Here is a 15102-nt window from a genome sequence, read left to right as displayed (position 1 = left end):
GGATTTGGGCTCATTTGTTCAAATTCTCTTGGAGAAGTTCATCAAAGTACAACACCTGTTTTTTTAACCCAAATATGCTTTGTTTTGTTTGTTTGTTTGACATATGCCGAGCCAGCGACGACAGGAACTGAACGTGTGTTGGGAAAAAACGACAACTTTTGGAAGAGGACATGCTAGTTTCCTAATCTTGCTGGAAAAAATGTCTGTCGGGTGATTACAAACTTGAAAATGCCAGAAAACCCCCAGAAATGCCTGCTGTCACACGGAGCACAAATGCTTAAAAACAAATTAGCAGTGGGTAAACAACAACAGCAAAGCAGCAAGCAGCGTGTTTACGCAATCAGGGTTTTCCAAGTCAACAGCTGTGCAGGAGGCAGGACTCCTGCAGGAGTACAACCGATGATGTTTGCCCAAAACATCACACTTCCTGTCTGTTTTCAAACCTGGGTTCCATGCGTCCTGTCAGGATAAACTCCACCAAATTTCATGACAATCCGTATTTAATTTATGGGGGGAGGTGCGCTACTGAGCCACGTTTGGTGGTTTGTGTTCGGGACCTCTGAAGTGTATTTACTTTGTCCTGCATTTACTTCTGACTTGTATTTACTGGGTAAGACCGACGAGCGTTAATGTTGACCTTGTGTTTAATTCCAGTGAAAACGAGGTAAAGTGTGTAGCATACTTTTGTGAGTCAGCGATACAGGAGGAACCACGGCGGTCATGACCTTTGAAGCCCAGCATACAATCACACACTTATTACTCACATCTGAATGCAGAATACACACACATATATATATATATATTTATACATACTGCTTACATAGCAGTGCAAAGAGGTGCACAAAGCAAAAGGTAAGTACGGGAAGAGACGTCTGGCGCAGTAAAGCAGTGAATGAAAAGCTCTTATCAGCCATGAGCAGCTCCCTAGCAGCGTAAATATCACATGTCTAATTATAAGCAGACGTGCTGCTCATCCTCATCTGTCCCTTCACACAAATCATAAAGGGAAAAAAAATTCCAGCGCTATTACATAAGAATATAGAGTCTGTCCTAGGAATAAATATGGGAGTGATACATCACAGCACTATCACCAAGCCGCCATCTCCATCCGCAGATCATCAACATGGCAGAGGGAGGAGGGGTGGCGACAGAGCCGATGATTCACAGAGAGAAGCCGTTGCTGCAAAAACAAAGCGAGGGCCGCGCAGTTCACCGTCAAAATGCCACAAGTGCGTCAGCCAGCGGATCGGGAGGTCGCCGAAGTTTAACAGGAAGCGTCCACGCTCCGCCTCCAGTCTGGGGGTGTTACGGTGTTCCCGACATGGGTCAGCGGACGATTGTGTTATTGTTTGCTAATGAAGGCGTCAGCTTTAAGGTTAAATGCTGATTGAGAGGCAATGCAGTGGCTTTTATAGCCCGCGCCGCCCTTTAAGACGTTATTCAATAAGTCTTTACAACAACGACATCACTCCCTTTTGGACTACAGCATGTCCACAAGCATGGCTGCTTTTCAAAACAACACTTATAAAAGGAAGGAAAGGAAGAACTGTCAATTCACAACGGTGCTGATTTTAAATTACTTTCAACTCACGTTCATTGCAAGTAGCCACTTCAGCCAATCAGTGGGCGGAAGAAATAATAATAATAATAATAATAATAACAATAATAATAATAATAATACATATAAAAAAATAATATAAAAGTGAAGTGGCCACTTCAGCCAATCAGTGGGCGGAAGAAATAATAATAATAATAATAATAATAACAATAATAATAATAATAATACATATAAAAAAATAATATAAAAGTGAAGTGGCCACTTCACTTTTATACTATTATTATTTTTTGTAATATTATTATGATTATTATTATTATTATTTCTTCTCCCCACTGATTGGCTGAAGTGGCTACTTCACTTTTATATTATTTTTTTTATATTTATTATTATTATTATAAAAGTGAAGTGGCCACTTCAGCCAATCAGAGGCCAGAAGAAATAATAATAACAACAATAACAACAATAATAATAATAATAATAATAATAATAATAATAATAATAATAATAATAATATTACAAAAAATAATAATAGTATAAAAGTGAAGTGGCCACTTCAGCCAATCAGAGGCCGGAAGAAATAATAATAATAACAACAATAACAACAATAACAATAATAATAATAATAATACATATTGAAAAAATAAATAACATTAAAAAATAACAATAATACAAAAGTGAAGTGGCCACTTCAGCCAATCAGAGGCTGGAGGAAAAAAAAACGTAAAAACATTTTTCAAAAATAAATAAAATTACAAAAACTAAAAAAAAGTAAATAAATAAATAAAAAAGAGGCCGGAAGAAAGCAACATGTGAGTCACCCTTGAAGATAATGCTTTCATTACGGTATATAAACAATCATAACTACCCTAGCACGCGATGAAGAGAGCGTGGTTGCACACACCCACACTGGGCATCCTCCACTTGTTCATACTGCAGTACAGGCATCATAAAAAGATGATAATAATAAGGTCAGTGCAAATGAAACAGCCTTTTTAACCAACACTTGCACAGACGCCATTAAATCAACTTCTAAGGCTCACCACTGCCCCCTGTGCCTCGGCTGACCTACGTATTGCAGCATCGCTGGGAGTCCTTCCTGCCTCCCAGCATGCTTTGCAACGCTTGTTTTTAAATAAGCACAGTCATCCCTCCTGCCCAAATAAAGAGCAACTTCCTATAAGCAAGCTGAAGTGCCTCTGAGGCAGTGTTTTGAAAGGAAAAAGTTGGGTGACATTCTTAAAATCAACGCAAGCTACAGTATGGGTTTTGTGGCAAAAAACCCCCACAATAAATTAATTGATACGCACATTAAAATGTCTATTTTTGACAAACCAAACCCTCCGGCTAACTTGATGTCGACTTTAAAAGTTTAAAAGTGTCTACTGTTCACTCGGAAGCTAACAAGCTAAATGCACAATCCAACTTCAAGGCCTAAATAAGGCTCACATTCATTAAACACATTAAAAGTATCAAATGTACAGCGACTCAGCACTAATCAATGATTAGTCAAGATCATCCATCAACAGATGGAATTGTAGTCATGGTCTCGCCCTCAGCCTGGACGTCCTGGCTAGCGCTACAGCTGCACTTAACTTTGTTGTGAGCTGGCCTAGATCTACTGTACCTCTGAAGCGGCCGGTGGGGGTACCCGACTCCCCTGGGTCGGCCCAACTAGCTGTTTGACCGAGCCGCGTCTGGATAGTTCCTAGTGGTGTCAGTTCAGCATGCATGGTACTGTATATCAGGGGTGTTTTACTGGCCCATGGCACAAGCTAAAAATACAGCGAAACAAGAAAACAACAGAGCGAGAGCAGTTTCTGTGGCAGATTACTATCACTGTCCTGCTCCACTGAAAGACCATGCAGATCATTCCTCCCCCAAGCCATGCGGCTTTTCAACACAACAAGGGGGAGCAATAAAATACACACACAGGACTGGACTTATTACCGTATTATGCATCTGTTCCCCATTTATTTATTTATTCTTATTCTATTTTCTTATATTTATTATCTCTCCTATCTTGCCTTGTTTGTTTTATTTTTAAGTGATGAAGTTTATTATGACATTTTTGCAGAGCTGCTGGAAATGTGAATTTCTCTTGGAGATGAATAAAGTATGCATCTGTCAGAGAATACAGCCAAAATATTACAAGAAAAAATATGTCATTTTACGGGGAAAAAGTCCAAACTTTACAAGAATAATGTCAGCATAGTTTTCAGTTTTTAATTTGTAGAAGCATAAAGTTGGCATATTAAAGGAAAAAGGATGTTACTTCCTCCAATCGTCAGATTACGAGAGACAAAACAAAACAAAAACAATGAAGTTGCAAAGTTTGGAAAAGTAGGTTGGGAAAAAGTTCTAACTTTACAAGAATAAAGTCAAAATATCATGGGAATAAAGTCATAACATTACAAAAAAAAATGTAAATGTTGAAATATTTGGAAAAAAAAAACAAAAATGGAAAAACAAGCACAAAAAAAGTGTAATTTAAGGACGCTTTTTCCACCTATATCACAACTCTGAGATACAGGCCGTTTTTTCTTGAATTATGTACAACGTCTTATCATACAGGATCGATATCTATTGGTTTCCAAAATGAAAAATATCAAAGTGGCCCGTCCATCCTTTGATTTTTCAGTGTACGACACCTCGATGGAAAAGGTTTGGACACCGCTGGTGTATATGCAGGCTGTACAGTATGTACACATTTTATGTACTGTACTTTGGGGAATATAAGTCGCACCAGCCAAAAATGCACAATGAAGAAGAAAAATCATGTATACAGTGGTGTAAAAAAGTGTTTCATCCCTCCTGATTTCTTTTTTTTTTTTTTTTGCATGTTTGTCACACTTGTTTCAGTTCATCAAAGAAATGTAAATATTAGTCAATGACAACACAACTTAAAACAAAATTGACTTTTTAAATGAAAAACAATTGCAGACATTTCCCTCACTGTTTCCTACCCCAGAAAGAAAGTGAGATCTATCAGTGTGGAAAAGGTTACAAAGTCCTTTCTAAAGCTTTGGGACTCCAGCCAACCGCAGTGAGAGCCATTGTCCACAAATGGCGAAAACATGGAACAGTGGTGAACCTTCCCAGGAGTGGCCGGCCAACCAAAACGCCCTGAAGAGTGCAGCCACGACTCATCCGAGAGGTCACAAAAGACCCCACAACAACTTCCAAAGAACTGCAGGCATCACTTGCCTCAGTGAAGGTCAGTGTTCATGATTCCACCATAAGAAAGGCAATGGGCAAAAACAAGTTGCAAGACCAAAACCACTGCTGAACAAGAACATTAAGGCTCGTCTCAATTTTGCCAGAAAACATCTTGATGATCCCCAAGACCTTTGGAAAAATACTCTGTGGTCTGATGAGACAAAAGTTTAACTTTTTGGAAGGTGTGTGTCCCATTACATCTGGCATAAAAGTAATGCCGCATTTCAGAAAAAGAAAATCATACCAACGGTAAAAAATGGTGGTGGTAGTGTGGTGGTCTGTGGCTGTTTTGCTGCTTCAGGACCTGGAAGGCTGTGATAAATGGAACCATGAATTCTGTAGTCTACCAAAAGGAGAATGAAGGAAAATGTCTGGCCATCTTCTGGTGACCTCAAGCTGAAACGAATGAATGATCCAAAACACACCAGCAAGTCCACCTCTGAATGGATGAAGACTTTGGAGTGGTCTAGTCCAAGTCGTGACCTGAATCCTATTGAGATGCTGTGGCATGACCTTAAAAAGGAAAAGCCTCCAATGTGGCTGAATGACAACAATTCTGCAAAGTTCCTCCCCAGCGCTGGAAGAGACTCATTGCAAGTTATCACCAACACTTGATTGCAGTTGTTGCTGCTAAAGGGGGGCCCAACCACTTATTAGCTTTAGGGGGCCATCAGTTTTTCACACAGGGACATGTAGCTTTGGATTTGTTTTCTCCCTTCATAATAAAAAGTTTCATTTAAAAACTGCATTTTGTGTTCAGTTGTTTGTTTGATGATCTGTTTGTCACGTTTAAGTGTGACAAACATGCAAAAAAAAAAAAAAAGAAATCAGGAAGGGGACAAACACTTTTTCCACCACTCTAAGTCACACTGTACTTTGGAGGACATTTATTTGATAAAATCAGAGACCAAGAACAGACATTTCATCTTGAAAGGCAAGTTACAGTAACATCAATAAAATAGAGAACAACAGGCTAAATAGGCGTCTTATTCAGATAACTATACCCTAAAGAACATAACTAGTTTACTTGCAGCTTGTAATCCACAGAATATGATTTGGTTTTTGGGGGCATTTGTGTTCCGTCTTTCTCAGTCGTCTTTATAAGTTGATGTTTACATTGTAACTTTTGAGTGGTACAGGAGTGATAGGAGTAGCAGATACTGGCACACAGCCTAGAGCGTCCTCTCTCTAAAAAAAAAAGACATATATAAGTCGCTCCGGAGTATAAGTTGCAGGACCAGGAAAACCATGAACAAAAGCGCAACTTACAGTTGGGAAAATAGGGTATTTTATGTGCATGTTATGCTTTACTACTTTAATAAATTATCAATTTATTATGAATGAGTTGTGTTTACTGTGGAAAAACCTTCCTATTTTTGGAAAAAAATCAAATAAAATTGACCAAAAATCCACAAATTTGCGAGGCTGTGTATGCTGAATCACGTGTGTAACATTTTCGGCCCGTGTTGAGATCTCAAGTAGAAAATCTCAAGCGCAAACAGCTGAACTGCTGAAGTACAGTAGTAATATTGACAAGAAAAAGCATGCTAATGCAGAGAAGCACAGGTAGGATTGGAACTGCTCACCTGGCCTTCGCCCCCCACCCCATGCACGCCACACAAACACACTTACCCCGATCCGAGCGCAACCCTCGCACGTCATCCCATTCACGTCACGCCGCAAACGCTGCTGGAGGAAAGTCTGCAAGCTTTGGCAGCTTCCTGCGCCTTATCACTCTCCTCTGCTGGCTTTTATTACTTCCTCTTCCACCCCCTCTACTTTCCCCCCACCCCCCATGCTCACTCCTCCTCTCCTCTCCTCTCCTCTCCTGCTCTCTGATGGGTCCATTTCCCTTGTCCGGCGTCGGCACAATGCACATCAATTATTCAGAGGCAGCCCTCCTGCTTCCTTATCCAATCAGAGCAAGGGGGGCTCTGCACTAATGGTCTCCTGCTGTACCTGCTGGCGGCTCCACAGCGCCGGAGACAACCAGGAGGTGGAGAAGGGAGAAAGGGGGGGTGAGTGAGAGCAGAAAGGATGAGAAGCAGCGATAAAGGCAGCAAAGCAGGAGAGGAGGTAGCAAGGAGGAGATATCGAGGAGGCGATATTGCGGCGCTTCTCACCCTCCTGTCTTGAGGTGACGCTATTGATGCAGCCGCCTCAGCGAAAACCACCTGCATAAATACGTCAGCTGACAACCGCGTGGGCGGAGCTTCATGTGACACCTCCGATTGAGGAAGTTCACATTTGTTTGTGTAAGCTAACTCTTCTACTCCTGACCCGCGGCATTTACAGACATGTGGAAAACTTCACTTATAATAATAGGAAGAAAATACTACAAAGAATCTATTTTATGGATTTGTTTTTAATTAAAAAACAACCCACATTTCACTGCCTAATAATAATAATAATAATCATCATCATCATCATAATAACAATAATTTTTTCAATAATAAACTTGTCTAAAAATGTCCAGTATGTTAAGGAATCTTTTTTTTTCTCCAAAAAAAGGTTGTTAAAACATATTTAAAAAAAAATAAGTAAATCCAAATACAATATATATTTTAGAGAAATTATTATTTTCAAGAAAAAAAATCCTGAACGCAGTAACAATCATAATAAGCAAATACTACCAAAATATATTTTATGGAAACTTATTTTTTAGCAATAAAAACAACTTGCTAAAAATGTGTAATATTTTATGGAATTTGTTTTTTTCAATAAAAAATGCTAAAAAAAAAACAAAAAAAAAAAAACAAATACTACAAAAAAAAACCCCATTTTTTTTCAATAATGCTGTGTTTTAAAGCAGGGGTCACCAACGTGGTGCCCGCGGGCACCAGGTAGCCCCAACGACCATACGAGGTGCCCGCAAGCCTGCTTTTCATTCAGGTTTTCAGTTAATAATGAAAGAACAGTAGAAAGAAATGCATTGTGAAATACAACATGTGAGTTGTGGACACCAGCATTTTGTTCATGTTCTGGTAAAACAAGCATATTCGCTTTCTTTGGGTTTAAAATAAGCTCTGAAAAGAAATGTTACAAAAATGAGTAGCTCTTGGCCATTTTCATTTTGGAAAAGTAGCTCTCACAAGGAAAAACCTTGGTGACCCCTGATCTAAAGGGTTAAAAAAAATCCCAGTGTCTAATGTGATCTTATTATTTGACTAATAAGTATACATTTCAAGCAGAAAGTACTTAAAAAGACTTGCTTAAGGTACACTTTTTACAGTTTTGGAAGCTGTAGAAGATCTGATGTACATTTCCAGATCCATCATCAAAAACCAGCAACGGGTCGAGCTGCTGAGGTTGTGATCTTTGTCATGACTCCACCTTGTGACTAATAGCGGGACGAGAGGAAGCACATCAGGTTTAAAGGTGAATCCGAGGTCGACCCGACGCCGCGACGCCTCCGGCAGATGAAAGACGAGGAAAGCCGAAGCTGTCACGCCGCTCGCGCCTTGACCCCAAATGTGGGGATGCAGCCTGGCACTTGTGTGACAGGAAGTATCCCACGCACTTTTAAAACAAGGGAGTCATTGTTACACCAGGGTGAAGAGGGTGTGCCGAAAGCCCCCGAGGGGGTGACGGGGGCAGGCAATGGCGGCTTAGTACCGAGGTGTGGGTGCCAGATCAGTCAACCCCCGAACAAAAGAGGGATTTCAATCATTTGCTCATCCGGTTTTGACAGGACGTTGTCTGCGCGTGTGTGGAGTGGCGCCTCTTTGCTCGTTCAACATCTTTGGGCTGGAGAGCCAAAGAGCCAAAAGGTCTGGAAGTGCAGATCCTGACTATTTATTTACACACCCGCCACAACTTCTTAGCTGCTTTTCGTGTTGCAGAAGGATTTCATCATGGAAGGAAGAGTGTCAGAGGAAGAGGCCAGTGTTGCTAAAAATAAAGCTGTTAATAATTCAGCGCGCTGCTCTTACTACTTGCTGGTAATGAAATATAAAAAGGCTGTCAGCTTGATTGGATGAAAGAATGGAGACTTTTTCTTCGAGCTCTTAAAGATACAGCCGTCTGTGGTTTTTCATTCTTTCCATACAAATAGTTGTTGACTCATCGCGTCTTGAAGCGTTTGTGGCAAAATAAAGTGCACTGCTTGGCTGCAACCAGCAGAGGCGCCGTTGATTCAGCTCAACTCATTTACTGTCCGAACAACAATCATTTTTGTTGCGCCTGTTACACTTTTCCAGGCAACACTAGTCTGCTCTACACAACAGCAGCCTTCAAACAGGGGTTCAGAACATTCAAAGAGATATTCTCCAGCATATCTATCTATCTATTTATCTATATTATCTATCATGAGGTTATTGTAACCACTTAGCCATTGCTAAAGAGTTGTTGCTTGTTGTTGAGTTACATTTTTATGTCAATATGGGGCAGCTAATATCGGTGGGCCGATATTATCGGACATCCCCAATTAAAATATAAATATTTCAAAGGTTTTTTTTTTTAAATCAATAAAACCTATCTCAGTGCCAAATAACAATAATAATGATGATAATAATAATAATAATAATAATAATAATAATCACATATTAATAAAATATATGGTGTAAGGTGTAAGAAGGAGAGGTTCCACAGGTCCTTCATACCGACTGCTATCAGGCTCTACAACACCTGCACCACCTGAACCATGTTGTAGTGCTTTACTTTACTGTTCTCTTTACTTGTCTTGCTTGCTTGCTGCTGTAACAAGTAAATTTCCCCGCTGTGGGATCAATAAAGTACATACAATACAATACAATATGCTTATTAAGGGGGGAAAAATAGCTCAAACATCTAAAAAAAGACCCATTTATGGATTCATAATAATAAGCAAATGCTACTCAAAAGATTTTCAGGAAAATTATTTTAGTCACTAAAAACTGGTTAAAATATTTTTAAAAACACATCTCACGGACTAATAATAATAACAAGCAACTATTACTACAAATCTATGTATTTTATTTGTTTTTCAATTAAAAACAACTTTCTAAACATATTTTAAAAAGATCCATCTCAGGGCTTAATAATTTAATTAATAATAATAATAATAGTAATAATAATAATAATAATAATAATAATAATAATAATAATAATAATGAAATACACCAAAAATATTTTATGGAAATTAGTTGTATAAAATACTACAAAAATACTAGCTAAAAACATTAAGAAAGATTCATCTCAGGGCATCATAATGATAACAATAATAATAATGATGATAATAACAATAATAATAATAATATGATAATTATTATTAATTTTTTTCTCTTTTTTGAAAATGCATAAATACTATTCTGTAAAGCGTATTAAAAAAATTCAAGCAGAAAGTATTCTAAAAAACCTAATAATGCAATATAAAATACATTAATATTTCTACAACAGTTTTGGGAAAACTGCCATTTTTTGTCGTGAGGCACAAATATGTGAGGATATTTCAAGGACCTCTTAAGAGTTAATATTGTTATTTTACTTCTAGCTGTGGCCGCCATTGTTGTTGTGCAACGTTACCCCTGGAACACACCCCTTCTCTGACAGAAACTACGACTTCCAAGCTCCCAGCGGCGGGAAAAACAGGACGCCGTGTATCCTTTTCCTAGTAAAAATGTCATCCCTGAGAGAGACAAGTAGTGGGAACGTGTTCATCATCTTCCTCCTTCCTCCTGCACAACCACTTTGTTTGTCGTGTGCGTGAAAGTGTCTTCCGCAGCCGCACCCTGGACGTTTTCTGTCACTGTTGACACAGCTGAATGGTTGTTTACCTCCACGGCCCCCCCTCAGAGCACGCCACGGACGCCTGGCAGCCCCAACGACCGACCGAGTGCTTCTTATTTGGGTGAATTCCGGCAGCGGTCGCATCGTTGCGTCTTTTGAGCAACCTCAAGTGACGGGTGAGTGGACACCTAAATGTGGATACTACTGATATCAGGGTTTCCAGTACGGGTATGGATTTTCATAGTACAGTATCAATATTTTCACGCGTGTGTGTTTTGGGGGAAGCGGTTCAAATCAATCATGTGACATTGTCTAATTTCAGCTGTTATGTTGATAAGAAATATCATTTTCAAATGGCTTGATGATACCGTGTCGACAGGAACGGCTTGTCCATCTATTTGAGTGCTAGCATAAGCATTATGTAAATTAGTGCTATTAGTGATACTGGCGTCCCAAACCGTTTTTTTGTATCAGTATCTGTATGGATATCGTCTCTGACACCAAGGAAAATTGTGGCATTGCCTGTCGCTAGCACCAGCAAGCAGCAGCCCGTATCAAAGTCAAACATTCAAGCTCTCTAAAAACGATATCGTTCCAGAAAGTGTGCACCGGTCATCCTCAGCATGTCAGATCATGTCTGAAATACAAATGAATCAGATTGTTTGATATTAACAATTAGAACGGAGTGGGTCCCCGCAAATTTGCTGATTTTTAGTCAAAAATGATTTCAAAAACTCTCCAAAAATGGCAATTTTTTTCCACAGAAAACACATCCCATCCCATTCAAAATAAGTCTGTAATAATTGGAGAAGTCTGCTAACATCGACATCGGTATCAATTATTCTTCCCATAATGATATCAACAAAAGGTTTCAAATGAATATGTTTCCATATAACTTGTATTGCATATTGCAGTACTATAATAACATGATATCAGTATCGGTAATGCAGTGCCGAACAGTATCGGTATAGAAAGCCAATATCGAGCATATCTAGTCAAAATTCAACAATACGTGATAATACGGGTAAAACAAATCTATGTCAAGCTAGCAGGGGGGTTTGGAGGGGGAGGAGCAAGCTGCGTGTTAAAAATAGACATTATTATGGGCGTACAGATTAATCACAGATTAATTAATCTCCTGTACTTTAAGTGTGTAATATTATGATGCACTTTGCAGTACATTGCCAAGTTGCCCGGCTGTGTAATCAATTCCCTTTTAGCGTGACGCTCTGAGAGGAAGCCACGGCGAGATTGATCTGAAACTCTTCCTGCCGCCGCCTGTTCCCCCGAGAGCGACCCAGACTGCTTTGCCCTCGCCTGGGCGCGGGGCTCTCGGGTGTCACATTTGCACATCCTTCTGTCGCCATGCAGGCGGCGACCGCCGGCACGGATTGCGCCGGGTCGGTCTGCGCACGTGCACGCGTCGTAAAAAGCAGTAAGAGTCCGTTCATGATTTTGCATCCGTGTCGCCCGGCAGTCTGCACCCTGAGACGTCCTTGTCTTGGAGGTACGAGGCTCGGTGACTCTGCGGCTCCCGTTTAGCCGCCGTGCATTAACAGGACCCTTCCTGAAAACACGGTGCTCTCTTCTATTAGATAGCAGAGCCATCATCATGAGACCCGAGGATGATTCTCTGGCGGGACGCAGACAGACGGCCAAGCCGGCTGGCAGAACAATCACATTATCCCAGCAGTGCAGGAACACAGACGGAGAAACAAGACGATCGATATGTGCGCTCATGTCTGCCTGCCCACTTTAGTTCCTACCCACCACAGCCAAAAGGCCGCTTTCAGCAAAGAGACTCGCCGGCACTCCAAAACAAAAGCAACATTTACAAAGATAACGCTCGTTTTGAATGATACAGCAAAGAACCTCCTGTGGTTCTCCCGATTTTTGGTGTTGACACTTTTTTATGATTGTGCTTAAGTGGACTGCCCCTGCTTTACAAGGACGCTAAAATGCAAATACAAATGTGACAACGCTAGTGACCAAACAAAAACATCCCATTTGCACGTTACAATGATAGAAATACAAATAAAAATAAAGTATGCTGATTATTAAAAGTGTGCATCACCGCACATTTGTACGACCGAGTGTTAGGGCTACATTGGGGAAAAAATACTAATAAATCGGAGATTTCAAGAATAAAGTCGCAAATTTTTGAGGAAAAAAAGTTGTAAATTTATGACAATAAAGCCGTAAACTTACGAGAAAAAAAGTTGTAAATTTATGTGGAAAAAAAGTCATAATATTATGAGAATAAAGTCCTACTTTAACGAGAAAAAACTTGTAACTATGTTACAGGCATTGCCTGAGACAGCTTGGGCATGTAGAGGGGGGCGGGGTAAGGAAGGCGGGAGTGGGAAGGGCTGGCTAGCCATGCTAATCTAAATGCTAAACGCTCAACTGCTCTGTGTTGCTGCCACGTTATAAATAAAAGGGAAAATTTCCTTCCTTTCTGAAGCGCTATGCTACGTATGACCCGATGACACGTAATATTAGTTCCTCGTATATTTGCGACTTTTTTCTTGTAAATTTACGACTTTGTTCTCATAATTTTACAACTTTTTTTTATCGACTTCATTCTCGTAAATTTATGACTTTTTTTCTCATAAATGTACAACTTTTTTCGTGTAAATTTACGACTTTTTTTCCTCGTAATATTACGACTTTTTTTTCTCGTAATTTTTTTTCAGTGTGGCCCTAACACCCGCAAATTCAAGGATTTTTTAATTAAATAATACTGTAATTAATAATTTATAAGTCATGATAACACAGCTTTAAAACATTATTAAATAATTCATAAAATAAATTAAAAAAAATTTTTTTTTTTTTTTTTACATGTTTGTCTGTCTGCATCACTAATAATGTTTTTTTCATCAAGCGGTGTGATCTCGAGCTTTGTTTTGCGGTCCTCGAAGGCACCACTGTTGGCATGAGATGCAAAAGTGAAACTTCTCACTGTGCCTCCGATTGCATTTGTTCACGGATCATCTCACATGATCATTCAATAGCCGGGGGTGTCACAAGATCTCGCAAGATTAAAACGTGACAAGATTTCTCATTCAGAAAAAAAACAGACTACAATAAATAAATAAATACAGAAATTCATCAGTCACACAATAAATGAAAATCAACTGGATCATTTTGCCGGCTTCAATATATCGCCACGTGAATGCGTGTCTGTTTTCCTCGCCTCTCGCCTCCAAACAGGCAGGAAGAGAGTTCACTCTGTGCATTGCTTTCAGCACTTTGGCGCGTTTGTCCCATAGAACAACGGCATGAGCGGAGTGAGCCCTTTTGTCAGCCATATAGTCTTTTTGTGTCAGTGGGTGGAGGCGGGGCCGCTAGCATACACAAAGTGTATTGTAGTAGAAATTATATTAGTATATTGCAATATACTGTCATACAGTATATTTTTTCATAGTACATTTCTTAAAAGTAAAGTTAATCTTTACTTTATCTCGTTTATCGTCTTGTCTCGTGAACTGAGTGTGTGACAACACATTTTATACTTTTTCATCTAATCTAACAATTACAACAGTCACTTTTATTGCAAAAGTCGATCCAACATCGGAGCGCGTCAACGTCAAGATGGCACGAGGGTTTGGAGGGCGGAGAGCGAGCCGTGCCTTAACATTTTTTTTTCTGGGTGTATCAATAACTTGTGTTGTTTGCCTTTCGCCGGTGATGCTGGCTTGTAACCTCCTGCGAAAAACAGGGATCTACCGCATAATATTTGACTTTCACTACTCCCACTTATGTAGCTACTAAACAAATCTATCAATGTAGCATCCATTTATTTAGCTAGCAAGCTCGGAAGAAATGTTTATATTCAGTTAAATGTAAATAAGTCATTGTTTTCAAATAAAAAACTCACTATTTTACAAGTAGAATTTTTATTTTGGTTAAATGAAATGTAGTAAAATGTAAATAAATGTTTCAAAATTGAAAAAAAAAATCTGTCTACCAAGCTAATTATTTAGCTTGCTAGCTAACAGGAAGTCCAATGTATGAAAAAACAAATGAGTCTTCCCTAGCAAGAATTTAGTCGGATTTTGTGCATAATATCAGTTTTTCAAAATTCTAAAAATTATAATAACAGAATAATATATACTGCGTTTTATAATATCGTTTTAGCAGAATTTCCTACAAAATTCCCTAGATAACATGATCTCTGTGGAGGTGGGGGTGGAGGTCTTACCGGCAGATTTGGGCGTGAATTTGTCCCTGTTGGCGGCACACACAGCCAGCAACCGGTAGCCCAGGTCCAGGTCAAAACCCTGCTGAGCTGCCACGCGACTGACCACCTGGAACAAGTAAGGCGACATTCTTTGGTAACTCATTCAATCCCAGCCATTTTTCAAAAGACAACCCCTTCAGTGGCGGCCATTTTAGACCATTTTCACTGATCTTTCAAGGCACACAGAATATTGTGTTGTAAGGCTACAGTATACAAACATGGAAACGACCAAAAGTAAGATTAGACTCCCGTCTTTCATCAGGAAAAAAAGTTTGTTTCTACCCTTTTCTGTTCTTTACTAATCAGCAGTAGAACGTAGGTAAGTTTCAGGAAAATATCAGTTCCCGACTAAAAAATGGGAGAAAAACAACTTTTTGTG

At 39.4% G+C, this 15102-nt stretch overlaps 1 protein-coding gene across 5 annotated transcripts in view; it reads right to left on the bottom strand.

The window, feature by feature from the left end:
• The window catches only part of zmiz1a (zinc finger, MIZ-type containing 1a), a 168262-nt gene that overhangs the window by 25510 nt on the left and 127650 nt on the right, over window positions 1-15102 (bottom strand). For 4 of the 5 annotated variants that reach the window (XM_054799642.1, XM_054799645.1, XM_054799644.1 and 1 more), the window contains one exon: window positions 14685-14790. In XM_054799642.1, the coding sequence (XP_054655617.1) occupies window positions 14685-14790 (106 nt within the window). Of the gene's footprint in view, window positions 1-6406; window positions 6523-14684; window positions 14791-15102 lie in introns of those variants that run through there. The other variant, XM_054799646.1, reaches the window with a different exon arrangement.

Source organism: Dunckerocampus dactyliophorus, chromosome 14 (assembly GCF_027744805.1).
Source record: "Dunckerocampus dactyliophorus isolate RoL2022-P2 chromosome 14, RoL_Ddac_1.1, whole genome shotgun sequence".
Lineage (NCBI taxonomy): Eukaryota > Metazoa > Chordata > Actinopteri > Syngnathiformes > Syngnathidae > Dunckerocampus > Dunckerocampus dactyliophorus.
This window is presented reverse-complemented; position numbering and strand designations above follow the sequence as displayed.